Raw genomic sequence first — 21707 nt, forward strand, 5'->3', positions numbered from 1 at the left:
ATGATACCTATGCCGGACAGCTACATGGGCGGCCAAAAAATAGACAGGGTTGGAAAGTCGACAATAATGACATCGACAGAATTGTTAGGTTGACAATTGAAATGCAGACAGTATTATTAGCTCAACAATTGGAATGTAGACAATATTAGGTTGACAAATGAAATGTAGACAGTATTATTAGGTTGACAATTGAAATATAGTCCTGTGTCCTGTGTCACACTTGTGCTTTTTTATATTTTTAACATAATTCATTTTTCAAAATATTAATATGAGTAATTTAGGATTCAAATTTGCTAAAAGTGTTCCCCATTAGCTAAATGACAATCAATAGATTCTTACTTGTTACTTCTTCTTCCTATTCCTGACTTCAGGACTTTTTACAGTCTGCAGAGAGCTGTGCAATTCTCTCTCTAGTATAAAAAGACTTTTCCTCTAGCAAACCTTCATTAATGCCTTGAAAACACAACACTCCCTGACAGCTCAACAACTTACTGCATGATCTTATTAGACGTCCTAGGCTATTGTAGCTGATTATGTCTCCTATACACAGGTCACACTAAATATATATTTATTCTTCTATACTCAAACATTCTAATGACCTTGAAACCTACATTGCTGTGTGGCTGGATCATAGAGCCCCAAAAACACTTTCTATCCATTACATTATGCCTGGACCTGTATGCAATATGTGGCATTTCAACTCATGTATCAAACCCCCTATCTTCCTATAGATTGTAAGCTAGTGAGCAGGACCCTCCTACATCTCTGTGTCTGTAATACCCAGTTCTGTTAATGTGCTTGCTTCCAATTTTTTTTAAAAAAATAGCTTTATTTTAATTTCAGGGTAATGTCATCCTGAGAAGGCGTTGGGTAGGCGGTCTCTGGACAGGGGGCATGGCCATAGCACAACGAGGCGTGGTCACACCGCAGGAGCATCAAAAGCGCTAGGCAGGCTGCCCATTCTCTCCTCCCCTCCAAAACCAAAATTGCCATGGGAAGCACCCATACACCGCATAGTGAAGGTCAATACCTCACAAATTTCTTAGCTTTGTCCCGATCGGGATGGCGTGACAGAAAGCTCAAATCTGGACCATCTTGCCTAAATGGCGACAGTTTGGGTGGTACGCGCTAGCTATCGGAGGACGGCAGACATATTGTACCCATACTTGCCTACTTTCAGTCCGGGAGAGGGGCGTGACTAGAGGGCGGGGCACCGGCAATTCCGTCATTTGACCCCGCCCCTAGCGACAGAAAATGCCGTTTTCACGGGGGCGGGGGCAAAATTACACGATTCGCCGCGCATCACGTTATTTTGGCCAGGGAATTGCGGGATGTGGCAGACTTGCCTGCTCTCCCAGTAGTCCTGGAGACCGACCAAGATTTCAGGAGTCTCCCGGACATTCCTGGAGAGTTGGCAAGTATGATTGTACCGCATTTGTCGTCGATAAATAAGCTTCTCCACAGGAGTTGCCTCTACAATATCTACCCGCCTGCTATAGCCTTTACCAGCAGAGGGATTTGGTTAATGGATTTAAGCACCTAAAAACTGCAAAAACTCTTGTTTTCAAAGGATTTAAGGATTATCTTCCTTTAATAAATAGACCCCTACGGGTGAAAGAGATTTTCTGGTTTCCAGATACACAATGCAGTCCCTCTGTGGATAATCCATACAGGACTTACTGACACAAATGAAATGAAGCGACAGCTGCAAGTACAAACATAACATCCACCTGTTTAGACAATTTTAGTTTCACTTTTAGTTCTAAATTTAGGGTAATAGCTCAGAACAGATCAATAGGAGACGCAATCAGATTCAGTCCGTATAGACCAGATGCAAATGAAATTGGTTCAAGACAAAGCTCCGAGAAGACGCTGCAGATTGGGGATTTCCAGGAAGCAGGGAAGTTCTGTGTAATGATGAAATACTGCAGAGGAGGACAAGGCAGATGTAATGGGAAGGGCGTGTTCTCCTGTTATAATATAAGCTGCACAGTGATGCATCCAGCTCAGTACCAAAGGCAGAGTGTTATAGTCAGTGTTCATCCCTCTGCACAAAGTCCTGGATCTGCACAGGTAAGAGGAACACGAATAATTCTCTACTATGTCCTTTGTTTTCATTCAGCTGGATCTAAAATGTATCTAAATATTTCTAGTTGTGAGTGTATTTGTTTAAATAGATACAATTGTTTCACAAGAATTGTTATAAACAAACAAAAGCAAATTTATAACAATGCATATCTATCTCTTTCTCTCTCTCTATATATATAAACATATATATATATATATATATATATATATATATATATATATTATATATATATTTTTTTTATTTAAATCTTATTGTATATCAACAGGCCAGAGCACTATATTATTATTGATCACTCTTAACTGTAAGTAGCCTTTTATTAATTGTTCTGTCTAATAGACAAAGAGAGAGCAGAACAATTGATGTAGAGATACATATGGTTTTGTGATCCATATAGGCACGTTATAGGCAGCATTAAGATTTTCATTGGTTTGCCATTAAAATTGTTTAATAACAACTGTATAACACACTAGTCTGAGAAGAATGAATAAATATCTTTTTCTTTATATAATTGTATGCAGAAATCACTATACAATAGTGAGATAAGTATCATTTTTGCAGGTTTGCTAACCCATGAAGTGCTTACTTTCAGTACTGTCATTTTCAGATGATTAATTATTGAACTCTCTTAATAGTTGTATAAATTGCACTGTGTAATGTTAAACGTTTTGCGAGCATGCTGTGTAATGTTCGGAGGAAGTGGTGGGCTACATACTATAAACGTGACATGTGCTGGCTGCAGGAAAGATTTGTTCAAGATTGTTTCGCAAAAGTACAATATTTCCTTTTTCTCTTTTAATCTTCTTTGAAGTTTGTTGCTTTGTCTGATGTCTTGTTCTCCTCTAAAGTTACCCAGTTGCAAAATATGCTTCAGCAGCACAAATCATTGCTTAAATATTCACAGGGTTTGGATTTTCTGAGATTTGGAAAGACGGGGAGATTGTTAGTGTGTTAAAAAGGAACTTAAAGCAAAATGATATTGATATAATATTTCTTAGGGTGAATTGTACTGTTTGCCACTCAATGGTTGTAACATTTTATTGAGTTATGAAATCATTTACACATTTGCTCTTTGCATGCTGCCATATTTTTTGGAAGTTCTGTACCTGGTGTTGCTGCCTTGGATGAACAAAATAACTTGTCATTACTTAAAAGAAATTTAACTTTTTAAAGTTACTTAATAATCAAATCAGAGACACTTTGATAGAATATGTTCTTGCTCACAATATATATACAGCATAACTTTGAGATACATAATTAGTCTCATCAGCAAAACCAATATTAGAACTGAGAATTTGAAACGCACCGAAGGAAATAATGAAAGCTATAAATGTAATTTCTTTTTCCCAAATTTAAAGATGCAGTTAGATGATTAACCCTTTTAAGTTAATATAGTTTGGAAAACCTTCATGGATGGATGGATGGAGACTTTAAATGTTTCATGCATATTTACCAAAGAGCATGTTCATAAAACTTCTGCAGTATCATAGATTAATGGATTATATGCCCTGTTTAGTTTGATGATATTGTGCACAGGGCTAACTGGTTCATTAAGTGTGTTTCACAATATCTGGGAAAAATATATGCAGACAATTCTGGCAAAGTATCGCTCCTATCTTGGAGTCAGTTTCTACACCCGCAGTCACGCATGTTTTTGTATCTTGAGTATACTGTAATTAAGGATACTTAGTAGTTATCTGACTTATAAGAACAAAACAACAAAGCAGGAATAGGACGCTGATCGATGACCTTCTCTGTATATTATAAGTAGCGTATTGTCAGCAGCTTTAAAAATTCTGTTTGTGCTGAAATTGGCACAAGTCCTTCAACAATGAAATATGACATTCGCAAGTGGTATGTTGATGTTTATCGTAACCTAATTACTTTCTCTCCTCCTACAACAATTAAGTCATCATTAAATGAACTTGAAATTATTAATTAAATATACTAAATTCAGTATGTACTCAGAGACAAACTGTGACCTTTATCTATCCCGCTGACCTCAAGGTCCTTGGTGATATCGGCTATGTAATGCTATGCCTCTAGTCAAGTTTGTCTACATGTGTTTTGAGGTCAGAGTTTGGGAATCTGCATGTAACAGGGCTATCAAATCTGCAGGATTCTCATTTGTTCACAGTAATTAGAGGGCTAATAGATCATAGATTCTGACCGTTAATTATCAGAAAAGCTGTTTTGGTTGAAAAAAAAATAATAATCTACTTTTTTGGAGGAAAATGAAAGTCACTTATAAAGTGCAACAAATGATAATCAAATATGTGGCTTGGAAATATTGTGCAAGTTGGTACTTTTGTTAGCAAATTACTAATGGTATCTGTTTATTGATATGTTCCATTACATTTTGCAATGCTGGACAATCTAAATATTTTTTTCAGGCACATCTGTTCCTGATGTGTCGGAGCTTGCACTCTAATCCCCCTACCACAGGCACACACACCCAAAAACAGACGCGCACATACTCACACACAGACACACACAGACACAGACACACACACACACACACACACACTCATACAGTCACACACACACAAACCTAATAAAAAAAATAATAATTATGTACATTATGGAGCCATTTACTATCAGTTTTAGGATTAACCGGTTCAGTGTTACCTCACTAGAAGATGGAACAATGAACAGGAAGTCCTTGTTTGTATAATTGGATAATTTGTATGATTCCCGTGGGGCAGACGTTTATTGCATGAAGGCAGCTGTTGTATAAACTACTTTCATTTATGTTTTTTTTTTCCTTTCTTCTTTCGCAGTTTCGTTCATGTATATGAAAAGAATAAGAATCAAAATGGCCGGAGTGGAGCATGAAACCACAACTGACAATATCATTGGGAAAAATGGAGATGTCACAGAAAAGGGGAAGAAGAAAAATGGATTTTATAAAGGGTTAAAAAAGGGCGTTATGAAATACATCTCGCCCAAAAAGCCCCAGAAAGCTGACAACCAACTCGTGGGGCCGGATCACGTGGAGCCAGAGAAAGAGATAACAGGTACAGTGTTTACTATTAAGACGCATGTAAAGAGCTGGTCTTCTGGCCTATGAGTCTATGTTTTGTGGTTCTCCATAAAGGATAAAGCAAGAATCTTACTCATACTTGCCAACTCTCCCGGAATGTCCAGGAGACTCCCGAAATCCAGGTTGGTCTCCCAGACTCCCGGGAGAGCAGGCAAGTCTACGATTCCCGGTCGGGTCTGCAAATTAAACGGAGGAGGCAGGGCTTAGCGGTGCAGTGTACGCGTCATTGTGGCCCCGCCCCCTATTTTTATTGTCCAAAAAAAGTGATGATGACTTTGGGGCGGGGCTAATGTCACGATTCTTCAAGCCACGCCCCCACACACCCGCCTGCCTCCCGGACCTCCCGAGATAAAAGTTGCCAATGTTGGAAATTATGATTTTACTGGATTATTTATTGTACCTATCTGATCGACCAAGGGTTAATCCAAGTCTGTCTCTGTGAGATCCACAAACCACGGACTGGACTTTGGCCAACAGTATTCAAATACTGTAAATTGTAAATTACAGTGATATAGAGAAAACTCTATTTAAAAAGGTGTAGATGTTGTCTATAGCAACCAATCAGATTCTAGCTGCCATTTTGTAGAATGTGCTAAATAAATGATAACTATAATCTGATTGGCTGCTGTAGGCAACATCTACACTTTTACAAACCCGCAGTTTAGTTTAGTAAATATACCCCCAGGCGTAGATTTGACAGGGGATAGATAATCAGCAAAATGTATTTCCAGAGAAAATGTGTGTCCGATGATCAGGCTGCAGAAAACAGCAGTTATTTTGCATTTTGCTTGATACATAGGATTAAATCCTAGAACTGCTATAATTAATTAAAAACACTGAATATAAACTTGTTTTTGCACAGGTTCAGAACTAGCTAAAAGCTAATTTTGTGGCCTTGAAAATGCTTTTATTTTTTTTAAGTAAAACTAAAATAAAATGCAATAATATAAAATACTATTATGAAAAAAAAGCAAACAAATAAGAAATATAAACATATAACTAACATATAAACACTTTGCTTTGAAAAGACCCAGAGGTTGATTTATCAAACTTTCTAAAAAGGAAAAGTGAATGTGTTGCCCATAGCAACCAATCTATTCTAACTATTATTGTCTACAGGGTATTAGATACATGAGAGCTAGAATCTGATTGGTTGCTATGGGCACCAGCTCCAATTTTCCTTTTTCGAAGGTTTGATAAATCTACTCTGAGCTGTTGCAAACTGCAATACCTTATACTGTGAGCCAATAAATATAGTGTACTGCATTTTATGACTATATACTGTGATAGTATATGTTGTACTGCAAAGCCATGTGCTATTACATACTTTGCAGGGGTAGTATGATATACTGTAATGCTACATACTATATATATGAAATTATACAACAGTCAATGTGAATAATTGTTTTGGAGATTTTGATCATTCTGTACAGCCTCAGAAAGTAGAAGAACAACATTGCATATATCCCATAGTTATGGTAATTCTGTTTTTACCGGATTTGCATTATTTATGAGATTTTTTTTCCATTTTTTAGCTGAAGATATAAAAGAACAAATAGAGATCAATCAATTTTGGAACGCCAGCAAGCACTTGATTTCCTTAGAGCATGAGATGTTCAGCACAGATGAGGACACTTTACAACAGGACAAGATAGAGGAACTTGAATCGTTGTACGATCAACTCGGCAACGCAGTATTCAAAGTGATAAAAGACTCAATCTCTGAAACACAAGAGGACCGGCTGGTACAAGCAGTACAGGCCATAGTGGAGCAAGAAGGAGAAGACTCTAAATACGTCTCGGACAGTGGCTCCGTAAAGGGCAACAGCTTAAGGCCCAAGAAATGGAAGGTGAGGTGGGAAAATGAGATCAAGCTGTCTGTAGTTGAACGGATCGAAAGCTTGCCCGAGGTTTCCACGAACGAAGCCAGTTCCTCATTGTCACAAACTTTCGTTACCGTGGGGAAAACGTTCAAAAAAGATTTGATCCACGTGGTGAAACATCTCAAACCGTGTTATCCAGAAGAGTTTGACGTCTGCAACACCTACGCACAGCATTATCATCGATTTATAATGTCACAAATGGATGTTATTACAGAATACGAACTTGGTGGCAAGGACACCTATTTTCTTCTGTGTTGGGTACAAAACTTATATCCAAAGTAAGTAGACAAATACGTCTTACAATTATATAACATCTATATTTTATAATGTGTATCTTAAGGATGTGTAAAGTCAACTTGGGGTTTGGTGGGCAGTATAATTATTCAGTTATTCCTTGTAAGTCCTTGTTGACTTCCAAAATCCTTATAATTTGCAGTAGACTGTGTGTTCCCTGCTGAAACGCCTTAGGCGGTGTTTAATTAGCTGCTGGTGTGAGACAGCCAATGCGCTGAAAGCTAGGTGACTGACTGGTTTGATGATGTCACCGATGTGTCTCAGGAGCACAGTGAGCATGCTCCTGCCAGTACCTGTGATGGCCGCACTCTCATTAATACTCATGAATATTCATAGCTGATGGATTATTACATGCAAATATGTTATAGAAGAGATTATATGGCTTGTATAATATGTTTAGCAATATGGTGTCTGTTCAGATATCTGACTAATGTGTATATGAGTATAGCATACCTCTTAACTGTCCTGATTTAGGAGGCACAGTCCTGATTTGAGGGCTCTGTCCGGCTGCCCCGATTGGGACAGCGTTGTCCTGTCGGTCAAGAAGTTGGGAGGTCTCTCCGCAGAGCAGTGGTGGCAGGGGTGTTACGAGGGAGGAGAGGGGAGGGGGTAAGGTGCAGTCTAGCACTTTAAAAGTGCTAGACACGGCCCCATAGGTACGGCCACACCCCCATTCTGACATGGCCATGCCCCAATCGCTATGTGGTCACGACCCCTATCCCTATTTGAATTATATTGTGCTTGCCATAATTACTTCTAATAGTCAGTCACAAACTTCTGAAATTTAGGTCTGATTTTTTAAACATACAAAGTAGCGTGTTATTAGTAATGAATAATAATCATAATTACTACTACAGTATTTTCCTGGTAATTATTTGCAATTCTTTTAAATGATGAAATACATATGCAAATAGATCTTGCAGTATACACAAGATTTTACTTGTAGCAACACCCACGGTCTAAGGTGAAGCACAGTCAGATATCTGGCAGTGTGGTTAGGTGACAAGTCAGATAAACCAGCCAGTGGCTTCCTGTACGCAGGTGAAAGCAACCGATCAGAAGCAGCCAGGAAATATACCCGGCAATAACGCAACATTAATGGCTGCAGTGTTCACAAGGGCAGAGTAAATAGTGTGAACTGTTCTATTTTAGTGGGTTTACCCCTATAAAGAGTGGCGGGCAACATGATATACCTAAGGGCCTCACAAGTATCTCACATTACTGTTGCTGAGAAGCATCCGATCACATTAGGAGATCAGAGCACCAGCATAACGTGCTAAAATAGACAAAAAATAAGTTATTCTGTGGCTGATTAGTCAAAGCGGTGAGAAATCATCACTGTACAATCACACTAACCTGCTACACAGACTGTGTGACTGCGCTGTGACATCACCATCCAATCACACACTAACCTGCTACACAGACTGTGTGACTGCGCTGTGACATCACCATCCAATCACACACTAACCTGCTACACAGACTGTGTGACTGCGCTGTGACATCACCATCCAATCACACACTAACCTGCTACATAGACTGTGTGACTGCGCTGTGACATCACCATCCAATCACACACTAACCTGCTACATAGACTGGGGGACTGCGCTCACTGTGACATCACTATCACAAACTAACCTGCTACAAAGACTGTGTGACTGCGCTGTGACATCACCATCCAATCACACACTAACCTGCTACATAGAATGTGTGACTGCGCTCACTGTGTGACATCACCATCCAATCACACACTAACCTGCTACATAGACTGTGTGACTGCGTTGTGACATCACCATCCAATCACACACTAACCTGCTACATAGACTGTGTGACTGCGCTGTGACATCACCATCCAGTCACACACTAACCTGCTACATAGACTGTGTGACTGCGCTGTGACATCACCATCCAATCACACACTAACCTGCTACATAGACTGTGTGACTGCGCTCACTATGTGACATCACTATCACACACTATTACTTCATTAGTCACAGTACGCTCTCCAGTGTATAATGGGTATATCTAACAATGCCAAATAATCTGTTATTCTCTGTTACAGCATTATCTTGAAAGACCCAACCATAGTTGGACACATTGATGAGTCAAAGTTGAAACGTCTTCTACCTCCGCATAAGATCAGACAGTTTGAGGCTAATTATTTCTCATATGAAATAGTAAGTAAAATCAAATGTATTTTTTATGATTTTCATCTGGAAGCCCATTTTCATTTATGAATATGAAATGCCCCAAACGCCCGTCCCACGATTTTCTTTAAGTCCCATGTTGTCACAAACATAAAAAAAATTGTTTTTATGTATAAATGACCCCATTGGTGTTATTATCTAATATCAAAATGTTAGATACATATGTATCCGACTTTGCAACAAACATAGATGTCTTAAGAATTCTGACCAGGCGGTTGCTGGTGTTTTTATAAACCATACATAACATTCGGCACTATTGAGCAATGCAAATAAAATCTATTATGCACAATATAAAGAAAATAACATTATTGTTCTGTTTGTAAGGAATCCGTCAGGACTTATATGAACAAAAGTTTGGACTTGGAAGTTGAACGCTGGAAAAGCGGGAACGAGCCGGAGATGCTGGGTGACTATTATCACTCTGAGTTACTCATCGACATCATACAGGTAAATATCATCTAACTGGCCGTTTTTTTTCCAAGTACTTATATTATACATGGACAATATTATTAGCGTGATAATCGACTGGAGTTTATATTATTATAATACACAAGTGATAATATTTATAGTGACTTTCTTATTATTTTGTTTTGCTTATAAAACATGCTTTGACAGTAAACTTAATACTGAAAATTGAACTCGGGATGTTGTGTCTCACTGACCGTTTGCAGTATCCCTTATGTTTATATATAATGTAGTGTAAATATTATGGACGGGGATTTAAATATTTGTCGACTTCTAATAACATTGTAATTTGCAGTAAGTCTTTATCCTACACATTAAATAAACATAAAACAATCTCCTTATTTTGTAGTGCTATAACGGAGGGATACAGAAAGCAGCAGAACTTCAGCTAAAACTTTCCGTTTTACTTGGACAAGAGTTGGAGGAGTTCATAAAAAGGTAATCAGTGTTCCGTCTATTTAAATCGGGAGGGAGTGTTTGTCATTTGTCCAATATTGCTCCAGCCTGGAAGGCTATTCTTTGATTTGTAACTCAGCACAAGAACCACAGAGTCCCAACTTCTGCTTTGAAGCACTTGTGAGATTCTGTGTTCTCCAGTTAATAATAGAATATTAACTATTTCAAAACTACTGAGCAATCAGTCATGTTGCAATAATTATTCTGTAATCTAGTCTTGCTAGATAAATGACTTTACTGAAACCATTAGGTTAAGCGATCTTAGTTAATAAACATTGGGCCTGATTCATTAAGGACCTTAACTTAAGAAACTTCTTATTTCAGTCTCCTGGACAAAACTGTTTTTTCACGTAGCACACAAATATCAACTTTAAATTTCAGTGTACAAATAAGCTATCAAGTATTAATGTGCTATATGAAAAAACAGTCAGTATTTAACTTATGTGCAAAACAGAATGCTAATTTGCACCCCTTGCATTATAACATGGTTTTGTCCAGGAGACTGAAATAAGAAGTTTCTTAAGTTAAGATACTTAATGAATCAGGCCCATTGTCCTAAAAAATGGTCGCCTGATGTTGTCCTACCAACTTTCATTCCTTAAGATAATTGGGATCGTTAACACGGTTTATAGGTTGTTACTTAAAACAATTTCTTTAGTAATATAACTTTCATTGCTAATCACTTTCCGTCATAATTCAGTGTGTTCTTGGTGCACTTTTTTCTTTTTAATATATTTAGTTACATTTGGATCAGAGGGTGTGGATTCTTCCAGTTTTTTCAAGATATTTCGGAATCTACTAATCCTATTATAAGTGTTGCTAAATGAACCTGAGATTTCTTTTTAGAAATAACGCAGGTATAGCTCGGATGATAAAATTATGATATGCCATTAAAAACAATTATGAATTTTAAGAGACAAAAACTAAAAATGAACACAGAAAAGCTAGAGAGCTTCAGAGTAACAATCTGGGGCTGTTGCAAAAACTATAATGTGCAGGATCATGAATGGAATGAAATGACACCAAGGTACATCGACGACAGTTCGGTGTGTGACCCGCTGACTTGTAATTGTCTTTGCAATTTGACAATACAAATTTGTATCAAATGTATTATCACTTTCTATCTATGGTATTGTCCGTTATGTATATACCTAATAATATTCTCTTTTTCAGATATAAGAGGTTGTTTGGGGAGTACTTGGAGAAAAACAAGACCCAGGTTTTCTATAGAGCGATCAGTATAGCCAACCTCAACTGCTGTCTGCATTTCAGGTACATTTGAGAGACGTTCCCCTGTTTAGATCTTTGTGTAACTTTGTGTCTGGGAAATATTTATGCTGTAGTATCAAATATATTTATACTTCTCTAGAAGGTCATTGGGCTTTATAAAGTCACTCGATGTGTAACCGTATTTGGTCAAAGTCTATCTAGCTCTCTATATTTGATCTATATTATCTATATCATAGCTATCTTATCTAATTAATATATGCATCATGTAGAATATTCAGGAAGTGCTTGGAACACAGGATACTTGAGAGATTTGTAGACTTCATTGTTAAGGGACCATTATCCAATATACACACTGGACCTTGTGCCTGTAACTCTATTTGGGCTATTCAGTTAAAGGTCACATTAAATATGTAATGGCTGAAAACAGAGGACAATAGCTTTCATTGAGCAAAATTACATAGAGGTTACATGCAGTATATCTTTATGATACAGTTGTAATCAGAGAGTGAGGCAGCGATTTTGTAGAATGAGCCAGTACTTGTGAGAATGCAGCGTATAAATTCACGATTAATTTTCTTGGCTCCGTTGTCTCGTGAATAAAAGTGACCCAGTGATGTCAGTGATCACTAGTGACTTCACAAGTTGCAGGAATATTGGTCCAGCTTACATAATGCTTTCCGCCACTGGGTGGCGCTAAACTAGTCCGCCAATGAATCCCTTTGCTAGATCACCTTGTATTTTCTGTCTATTCCCTGTGCAGTGTTTATTTCATTCTTATCTTATCCTATTACAGGGAATTTATTAGACACAAAGATTCCAAGCTGGAACCCCGGGCACAGGAAGATCTGCAGACCATCATTCTCGAGTTGGAGGATCTTATTTACGATTTCCTGTTCCAGGATCTGTTTGCGGAGCTCAAGGTAACGTCAGGCAGCAGTTATCCGTTATTGATCAATCCATCATTATTCATCTAGCGCTTCTTTTAGGTTCTACTATGAATTAACTGTTTGTGTCTATTTAGTCCCAGTTCAGGAAGATCTCCCAAGGCAACGGTTTGTGCAGCCACCAAACCATGATTGACATCATAAAAATAACAGACAGACATTTGTCACCTTTTAAGACGCTCTGTCTTCCCTGCTATAAGGTAAGAGCTCATAGAAAAGATACATCATAAGGATGATGAGTGTCATAGGCAAACCGAGGGGAGTTTCCTAGTGCCTGGAAACCCCCCCTCCAATCCTGAGGCACCGTTTAATTGAGGTGGCTGGACCCTGCTCCCGCTTCACACAGCTCTGCTTGAAAAGGGAGAGCTGTGTGGAACTAACAGTAGTGCACGCAGCATTGTCCATGTATATTATGGGGATAGGAAGGGTTGGAGAGCAGCCAAGTACTGTCTAATATTATAGCCACACCCTCATGCATGCTGGTCACGCCCACTGCTGGTGTGGTGTGGAAACCCCCCTCTACAAATCCTGCGTTTGCCCCTGAGTGTTTAAAATAAACCAAATGGCTGCAATTTAATATTTCTTTTCTCTCCCTAAAGAAAGGACAATTTCTATTTTTAAACTACTAGAATAGTTGATTGATCTGTTTCCTCTTTTACATCTTGGACTTATCTGCTAAGCAACACAGACTCATGCTTACGGCATCATAGAATATTTAGGTGCTTGGGTTGCCTAGTCTTGTCTTGCATTGGCCCATATAAAATATTGTGCCTCTTTGCCCCTATACTTGTTTCAATACCTCCTCCAGCTTCTCCCCTGATACCCCAGGGCTTCGTGAGGATGATTTCTACCACCTGTCATAACCTAGGAAGCCGACTTGTCTTCCTGCTTTCATTTAATGTTATGTGTATATCGTTTGTTACAAATCAGATGGAAAAAGAAGAAGCAGATTAGGTCTTTTCGTCATAACGTAGAGGTTAAATACAGAGTTGGCAATGGTGAAATGTGAAGTGGATTCCCAGTTCCACACTGAAGCCTTGAACAGAGTCCTGTTATGCCTTAACTAAACTTTGATTTGCATAAATTTCTCTGACTGCCAACAAAAAAGGAGGAAATAGATTGAAATCTAACTAAATAACTAGAGTCAGATAGCCAAGGGGAGTTAAAGGGCATGACTAAGGGCATCGAGTTTACAAAAATACTCACTGGGAATCTGGATAAATTAAGTGTACAGCTCCCTCAGTGTGCAATGCCACGTGTGGCCACCAGGTGGCAGTACAAAACATTAAATGCTTTTGATTTACACCAGTGTTGTAACTATTGCACTGTGCCTTAACGGTTTTACGTTTATAAATTACATGGGCCTTTATTTGTTTGACAATTTACATTATGTGTAGTATATTCTGTGCATAAATTAAGTAAAATAAAGTGTTTTTCTTACATTTGTATTTTTTTTTTACAATACATCTAGGATATGATCAGCAAGATTCATAAACACCTAGTTAAAGAATACCTCGCACGGCTTCTAAAGAAGAAAGTGGCCCACAAGAACGCGGCGCAGCTGCAAGCTTTGGCCAAGCAGATCAACGAGAACACCAAACTCATCGATGAATTCTTTGTTTTCCATGTAAGCAGCAAACACATCACAGACGGTAGTTAGGGTGGAGACTTATTTTATAAACTTCTGAGAAAATATTTCTGGATACGATCGGAGAGGGCGAAACCACACTTGCCTAATCTTTCGGAATGTCCGGGATGCTCTGAGAATTTCTGGAGACTCCCAAACTTTCGTGAGAGTAGACCACACTCCGGGTTCCCGCCCAATCATCCTGCAAATCGCTTCACTACCATGGCATTGCTCTGCGGGGGCAGGCCGTGATTATGCAAATCACTGAGTAACTCTCCCCGCACTTACCCCTTGGCTAGCCTAATCTTCAAATTAGGCAGAGCCATAGCTCCTTAATCTATTAATGAGGGAGCAACGCAATTGATTGATTAGTATAGTACTAGCGTTGCTGATTTTGGTCCTTCTCGGACCGATGGACCTTATTACACTGCTTTGCAAGTGATATCTTCTCTCAGCGTTCCTATACTCCAAACAAACCCACAGATCATTCCTTCAAATCACAGAGAGCTTAATGCCACTATTTGTTCTTCTGTTTGTTTTAGAAATTCCTATGCAAAGACTTTTGGCTGTACAAAGTTTACATGTGGGTGTTTCTTAATAAAAGCCGAGATGTTAAACATACAAATGTATTCAGCTGTTTCATCTACTTATTTATTTGCTAAACAAACACAACTGGTCATTTTACTTAAAAAGTAGCTAAAAAAAATAATAAAGAGTGAGTTAGTATCCATTATTATTATTAATTATTATTATTTTTTTAAAACAGAATTCAGAAGAAGACTGGCTGAAACCTGCAATACTGAAGGTTGCAGAGATCATACGACTGCAGGACTTGAGCGCAATTCAGCTTGAAGTAGCTACACTGGTCGAAGCCTATCCAGATATTCGGTGAGAATAATATGTCTCTGTTCTCTCAAACATTCACGACTTAACGGGGGCCCAAGGATGTTAGCTTGTACCTACATTCCTGCTATTTTTTTTTAGGTCCGGTTGACCAGGGTCTCAGCACTTTGTTATATTCAGTCTGCATCTTCCTTGATGTCCCCAGTTTTATGTTGGGCAGAGATAGAGTAACCTGCAGCCAATCAGATCACTGGAATGTTAAATGTGCTGATCCCGTGAGAGGTGATGACCTGTGAACTCCTGAGATCAAGGGGCAGTGTTATAATGCCAGGAGGGGGGATGGAGGCACTCTGAAGCCTCAGACTGGGTGGGCTATACCTGCTTGCTTCCCCCCTTTAAAATATAGTAGTAGTTAATATACAGTAACTTGGCTCTGAAAAGGGATTTGGCAAAGGGAGAAAACTCAATGAGGCCTTTCAAGACAAAATCTTGCAAAATATCAATTACAAATACAGAAGTGGAAGTTGCTCAATCAATTTATAGAACAAACACACACAAAATCCCCCCAGCACACTGCTATAGTCAGCAAAAGACCTGCCATTTCTACTGTAGATAAAAATGCAAAAGTCTTAGTTGCACACATTTGCAAATGTATGTTAAAGCCACCCGCCATCATATGATTAAGTTCATGTAAGCAGGGGTGCTGACAGGGGGGAAAGCAGGCACAAGGTACCGGGCACAGGTCTGCCTGTGTAGTGGGAGGAGCCTCCAAGCTGGTGCCGCCCACCTCTTTGGCGGCTATGGAAGGTGCTTGAAATTCCTCTTGGCAGCCCTGCATATAAGGCGATGGGTTCACAGTTTATAATTCGGAGAGCATTTCAGTAATCAGTGCACATTCCACAGATCGCTTCTCCAAACTAAATTTTCCCAGATGGTAATGCAATAACAAAGGACTGAGTCATCTTTCCCGGAAATCCAGCCGTTCTTGGAAGTAGAACATGAGCCTTGATTTCACCCCCATCAATTTGCCAGATGAATCACTTGTTTGAATTTGGCATCCACTGCACAGACGTTTCTGTATAACTTTGGGCGTTCACGTTTGGAAAAGATTTTAAATCCAATACTCAAGAAATTCCCTGAAAATATGTATAATGAGAGACTCCATCAACTCAAATAAATTAGATTTTAATTATTATTATTTTTTAGGACTGTAGCTTTTAGCTATAATCCTTGCATCTGTGCATAGCTGCCATATTACGGTAGTTAATGTCCCTGGTTTAATAAGTGTTCACAGAAAAGAAACTGCAAAAAGCTGCTGCAAGTTAAACAATCATTTTCTTAAGCATCCCCTAGATTTCAAAGTTAATATCTGTCTGTCTGGCTAATGTTCAGTAATATGCCATCCAGCTGTCCTGTTTTTGGATTATGCTCTTAGAAAACTACAGTTCTTGTATTTACCACTAAATAAAAGAATGGTGGTGCCATTGCTTTGTAAAGCTTAATTCTAATGGCAGTTCTCAAGGCATTTGTATTTTTGCTTCATTTACTCTCATCGCCTGCAGGTGTCACTGTTTCCACCCCTGTCATTGAAGTCAAGCTGTCTGCTCTATATTTTCTATTACAGTGACATCTGCTGGCTGAAAGAAAGTACTGCACCCCTTTACAAACATACTAAGGAAGGAAAATAAACTATAAATATATTAAAAATGATGTGTTTTTGATACAATTATATATTGGACAATTCCGTTTTAGGTTATTGTTAACAGCCTACACATTACACATTTTGAAACATCAGGGAGCTCAGTGCTGGGGATGTAAGGACTGGAGTTGTCATGTGCCATATGTTTTTTCTTTTCCTCTGTTTTTAGTAGACAGTTTTTTGTTAAGACAAACAGAATTGAGGCAGCTATTGGACAGTACCAATATTAATTAACATACAGCCTATTAATTGACTAAGATACAGTGGTTACATTGGATCCTAGTGCAAAAAGCAATTAGAAGTCGGAACCAATAGGAACAAATCAGATAAGAGCATTTAGATTATTGTTGCAGCCAGAGGAATGTAAGCTAAAATCTAATTGGTTGCCTGAGTTTCGTCACATGTTCTCTTCATTAATCCAGTCGGTCACACAACATTAAGCTTACAATAATATCTCTTATTTACAGGAATAGTCAAGTTGAAGCCATCTTATTCATGAAGGGGAACCTGACAAAACAGGAGAGAAAGTCCATCTTGAAGATAGTCGACAGCGTGGAACGGACAATTGCAGACAAGCCAAGGCTGTTCGAGTTAATTAAAAATTCGTAAAAATGGGTTCAAGAACAGAAAGCAGAAACATATTTATAAACTTGCCTGATATTTATTAAAAAAAATATATCGAGTTTACATAAGATGTGGTGGAAGGGTCCCTACACTCACATTTTTTTGTGGTCAACATTTCAAGAACTGGAATTGAGCAGTATCGACAAGCTCCAACCAGTGGGAGTCCACTGATGAGCCTCCAGCCTCATTATATATATATATAACCAAGAAACTCAAGCAACATTGGACAATAATCTCTTCATTATAAACTATTGTTGCACTTAGACTATAAAATGTTTGTGCTTCACAAAATATACAGTTCTTGCAAAACCAATGGACCCCTTCAGCTGTATTTCCTCAGGGGCGGGCACTTCATGTGCAGACCAATACAACTTCTTATAGTGGCACAAACACTTGCTGAACTCCTCAGGAACTTCCATATCTTTAATGACTTTGTACTGTATTTTTTTACTATTGTTATTTTTTTTATACTTCAGTTGTGAAGGAATGTAAATAATATTGCATTTTCCATAATGCTACAGAGAATGATTCGTTTGTGGATTTGCTAAATGAAGAAGAGATATACTGGATTTAATGAGGCAAGGACTTCTTCACCTGTTTTGTCTCTGGGGGTCTTTGTTGATGTTGTTTCTTCTGCTCGTGGAATATATGTTTTTTGGTAAATCCACATGCGTGAGAAAAAGGCTCCGCCCACTTTCATCACATGACTCGTTTTCAGCGTTCAGTGATGGAATTGTATCAAAGCCTGTGGAGGCCAAGCAGAACCACATGAGCTTATCCAGTCCTGAACGCAGCTTGGTTGCTCTTTAAGCTTGATAATCATTGCATTGCAAGCCACAGCTTTTATGCATTACAGCTTTATTTGCAAAGAAAGGGTAATGGCTCCATAGCCCATGGCCACTAACCTGCAATTAGGTCTGATCTGTCTAGGTCATGTTAGACAATTAAATGTTAATGCGATACAATGATAATTTACAATCACTGCACTAAACCTACAGTATTAAGCTGGTCACACCCCGAATGTCCAAAAATAATGATGTACGACCACAGAGGCGGAACGAATGAGCTGTGGCCCCCTGTGCAGGTAGGCGGGGAGGAGGGAATCGGGGCCCTCGACCCTCTGCATTTGCCATGCAACGGGACCCATTATCTTCATGGGCCCCGGTGAACCAGTGGCAGTTTTGCCAATGCACGGCCATCTTCCAGTTACCAACAAAAACCGGTAATGATGAAACATTTTTTTCCCCCACTATTATCACGGTAGTTTTCCAGCCAGTTGTGATGCGTTAACCGGTCATTTTCCACAATATATAACAATATCGGCCTCAATATAGCCGTGTGTGACCACCATTATATGGGGAATGTAAACAATGGATCTAAATATTTGTTAAACAGGGATAGTTTAAACAATCCATACTTACTGAATGTATTATACTCAATGGCGTATCAGAATCTATTTTTTTTGTATGTTTTATATATTTTTGTTGTGTGCTTGTGGAATATTTTTGACCTTGCTTATTTTCGTGCAAATGGCTGAGTTATAATTAGCCTGTGTAACTTAGGATATACCGATTTAAATGAAAACTAAAAATGTTGTATGTATTATGTTTTTCCACATAAATCCTCAAAGTCTTTTCAACTATTGTGTCTTGTGTAATTTGTTGTTTTTTTTTTTTAAAGTAAACTTTGCTACAAATATGTTTATCTTAAATGAACCAAAAATGTTGTTTCTTAAAAGGAGGCTTCCACCTTCAAATGCCTTTCATTTATTGGTAGGTAGGCGTATATAATGGGATTAAAAAGGTTTTCCTCATCCTGGTTTTTATGTATTTATTTTTTTCCCAAATGATTTTTAAAATGTAACGTAGAAGCATTTCAACTAGTAAGAAACAAATCACTACCCATTACCTCTGACATGACCCTTTTATCTCCAGCAAGAATACAATAATTAGAGACAGAAACAAACCAGCCATTTGGGTGCCAATCGTTCAATTAATGGTTGTAGCGGAGGTAGTGACTGGCTATCTTTGCCGCCTCTACATTCGGTCCCCCATCACCAAGACCGTCATTGGAGTAGAAAATGGATTGTGGAAGGTTTTGCCTGTGGCTACAGGCTGATTTCCATTTTTACATCCCAAAAACAAGTGTAAAAGTCTTACACGTGTATTTTTAAATCGCACATACTTCAGGACACACTCAGCTCAAAACACAACAATATTTCTAAATCAGGCGTACAAATTCATATACGTATGACCGAGTACAGTGTAGAACAGTGACTTGACAGTGTTAGCTCTAAGTCGCATTACCCTATTCCTACAAAATGTAACATAATGGAGTGTCAGATACACGAGAGAGAATAGTTTCTTTATAGTGTTAATAAATGCAAGTGAATATCTAACACTGGACAATTCATACAAATCACACGTAAAAGCAGAACAAGTACATACAATGTTGATGAAGGAGGTGAGGATCTGAGAAAGAGTAGAGAGGACCCTGCTCGTGAGAACTTACAGAAAGGACAATGCTGGGACAACAGAAGCTAGAGGGACTTGGAGTAGACATGAAGTTGTATCTTGGTGAATATTTAGAGGGAGTAGTGTCAAGTGGATTTTGGATAACCTATAGAGAAGAGGGGGGTTTTGAGATAGCGCTTGAAAGATTGAAGGTTGGGGGAGAGTCTGTTCAGGTTGGGTAGAGGGTTCCATAAGTGGTGAGCAGCACTTGAGAAGTCTTGGTGGTGAGGGTGGGATGTAGGGGAGGCACAGGTCAGGGGCAGATAGATAAAAGTGCGATAGAGAGACAAGGTCAAAGAGCTATCTTTACACTATCCCCCCAGTACCCACATAAGGTACACCTCCTATATATCGTATCTGGATATGTATCCAAATCTAATCAGGTGGTAAATGTATCAAGTTGAGAGTTTTCCGGCGGGTTTGAAAAACCAATCAGATTCTAGCTATCATTTATTTAGTACATTCTGCAAAATGATAGCTAGAATCTGATTGGTTGCTATAGGCAACATCTCCACTTTTCAAACCCGCCAGAAAACTCTCAGCTTGATACATTTACCCTCAGGTGTCATTTCCAGGGGGCAACATGAACCTAAGGCTATCCTGGTTTTTCTAGGACAGTTCCCATTTTTTTCTCCCAAAATCAATAACGGACTCAATTATTTAGTATAATTTGGAGTCCTGGTCCCCCAAATTAACAGGATAATAGAGGATATATTTAAGTGACTGATTTACCTTTTTTCAGACTTCAGGACAAATATAGAATAGATTTTATGGTTGGAATAAACTTTAGGTCACGTACATAACACTAGTTTGTTTTGCACTTCAGATCCCATAGATTGTAAGCTTGTGAGCATGGCCCTCTTACCTCTCTGTCTGAATTGCCAAATATTGTTTTATTCCAATTGTGTTTGTTCCCAATTGTATGGCGGTAGGGAATTTGCCGCCGCTATATAAATAAATGCTGATGATGATTTATGAGAGCCCGACGTCTACTGTAAACTTAGCTCTCCAGGGACCTCCCGGGATTCTCCTGACTTTTTATTTTGCTAGATCCTTACAGAGTTTCTGAGAAAAGCATTTAAATGGAAGTGGAAGTACTGAAATTAACTGAGTTTATTGACATTAGAACTAGTAGGAAATAATTCTCAACTTCCTGACACGATATGAAAACACGAAATTGTTATCTGATATTCCGTTTACTCCGTCATTAACCTTCCAACACAATACAGGGCTTGATATGTGGTGATGAAAAGACAAAATAACCTTATTGTTCCTGTTGTAGGAATAGTTTATTTTAAAAATTTAAACATGGTAAGTCCCTGTTCGAGTGTAAAAAAAAAAAAAAAAAGGGAAAAGGAAATGGGAATTAAGTGTGGAAAGTAATCTAGTTGTTTTTCCTCCTCTTGTATATATGTGGGAAAGGATGGACCACTTGAAAGTCCAAAGCTTACAGTTAGGCTGCCATCAGAAAACATGGGGCCATATACAAGTGAGACTGGCAGGTCCTCCTCATGCTCAACCTCTGGACTGTTCTCTCCTACCTGTTATTGCAGAATACCGCACCTGCAGCTGGTTTCTTGTAGGGATCCTAGAATGTTGGGGACTGTTTGAAAACTGTATAGGGACAGGAACAATGGAAAGCTGATCAATAAGTGAAAACATTACATAGCACAGATCACGCAGTATGTAATACACACATCCAGTCTTCAGAGCCGCACATTGCCCATAATTATGAGAATTAAAAAACATTATAAAATTTCAACACACCAGCATCACTCATCCCAAAATGCCCCCAAA

General features: G+C 38.6%; 1 protein-coding gene across 1 annotated transcript; it reads left to right on the top strand.

Moving 5' to 3' along the window:
• The first annotated feature begins 1814 nt into the window (after window positions 1-1814).
• Window positions 1815-19036, top strand: TNFAIP2 (TNF alpha induced protein 2). The gene is made up of 12 exons (XM_075193379.1): window positions 1815-2073; window positions 4867-5103; window positions 6665-7289; window positions 9365-9479; window positions 9834-9956; window positions 10324-10412; window positions 11604-11702; window positions 12454-12580; window positions 12682-12804; window positions 14076-14231; window positions 14998-15119; window positions 17241-19036. Exons 2-12 carry the CDS (start codon window positions 4875-4877, stop codon window positions 17380-17382), a joined length of 1950 nt encoding a protein of 649 aa, XP_075049480.1. The 5' UTR covers window positions 1815-2073; window positions 4867-4874; the 3' UTR covers window positions 17383-19036.
• The last annotated feature ends 2671 nt before the right edge of the window (window positions 19037-21707 follow it).

The sequence above is a fragment of the Mixophyes fleayi genome, chromosome 12 (assembly GCF_038048845.1).
Source record: "Mixophyes fleayi isolate aMixFle1 chromosome 12, aMixFle1.hap1, whole genome shotgun sequence".
NCBI lineage: Eukaryota > Metazoa > Chordata > Amphibia > Anura > Limnodynastidae > Mixophyes > Mixophyes fleayi.

Excerpts from the sequence above, each read along its gene's own strand:
- TNFAIP2 (XM_075193379.1), top strand. The coding sequence starts at position 4,875 with ATGTATATGAAAAGAATAAGAATCAAAATGGCCGGAGTGGAGCATGAA. Across the intron at positions 10,413-11,603 it reads TTGGAGGAGTTCATAAAAAG|ATATAAGAGGTTGTTTGGGG; the intron begins GTAATCAGTGTT and ends TCTCTTTTTCAG. Across the intron at positions 12,581-12,681 it reads ATCTGTTTGCGGAGCTCAAG|TCCCAGTTCAGGAAGATCTC; the intron begins GTAACGTCAGGC and ends GTGTCTATTTAG.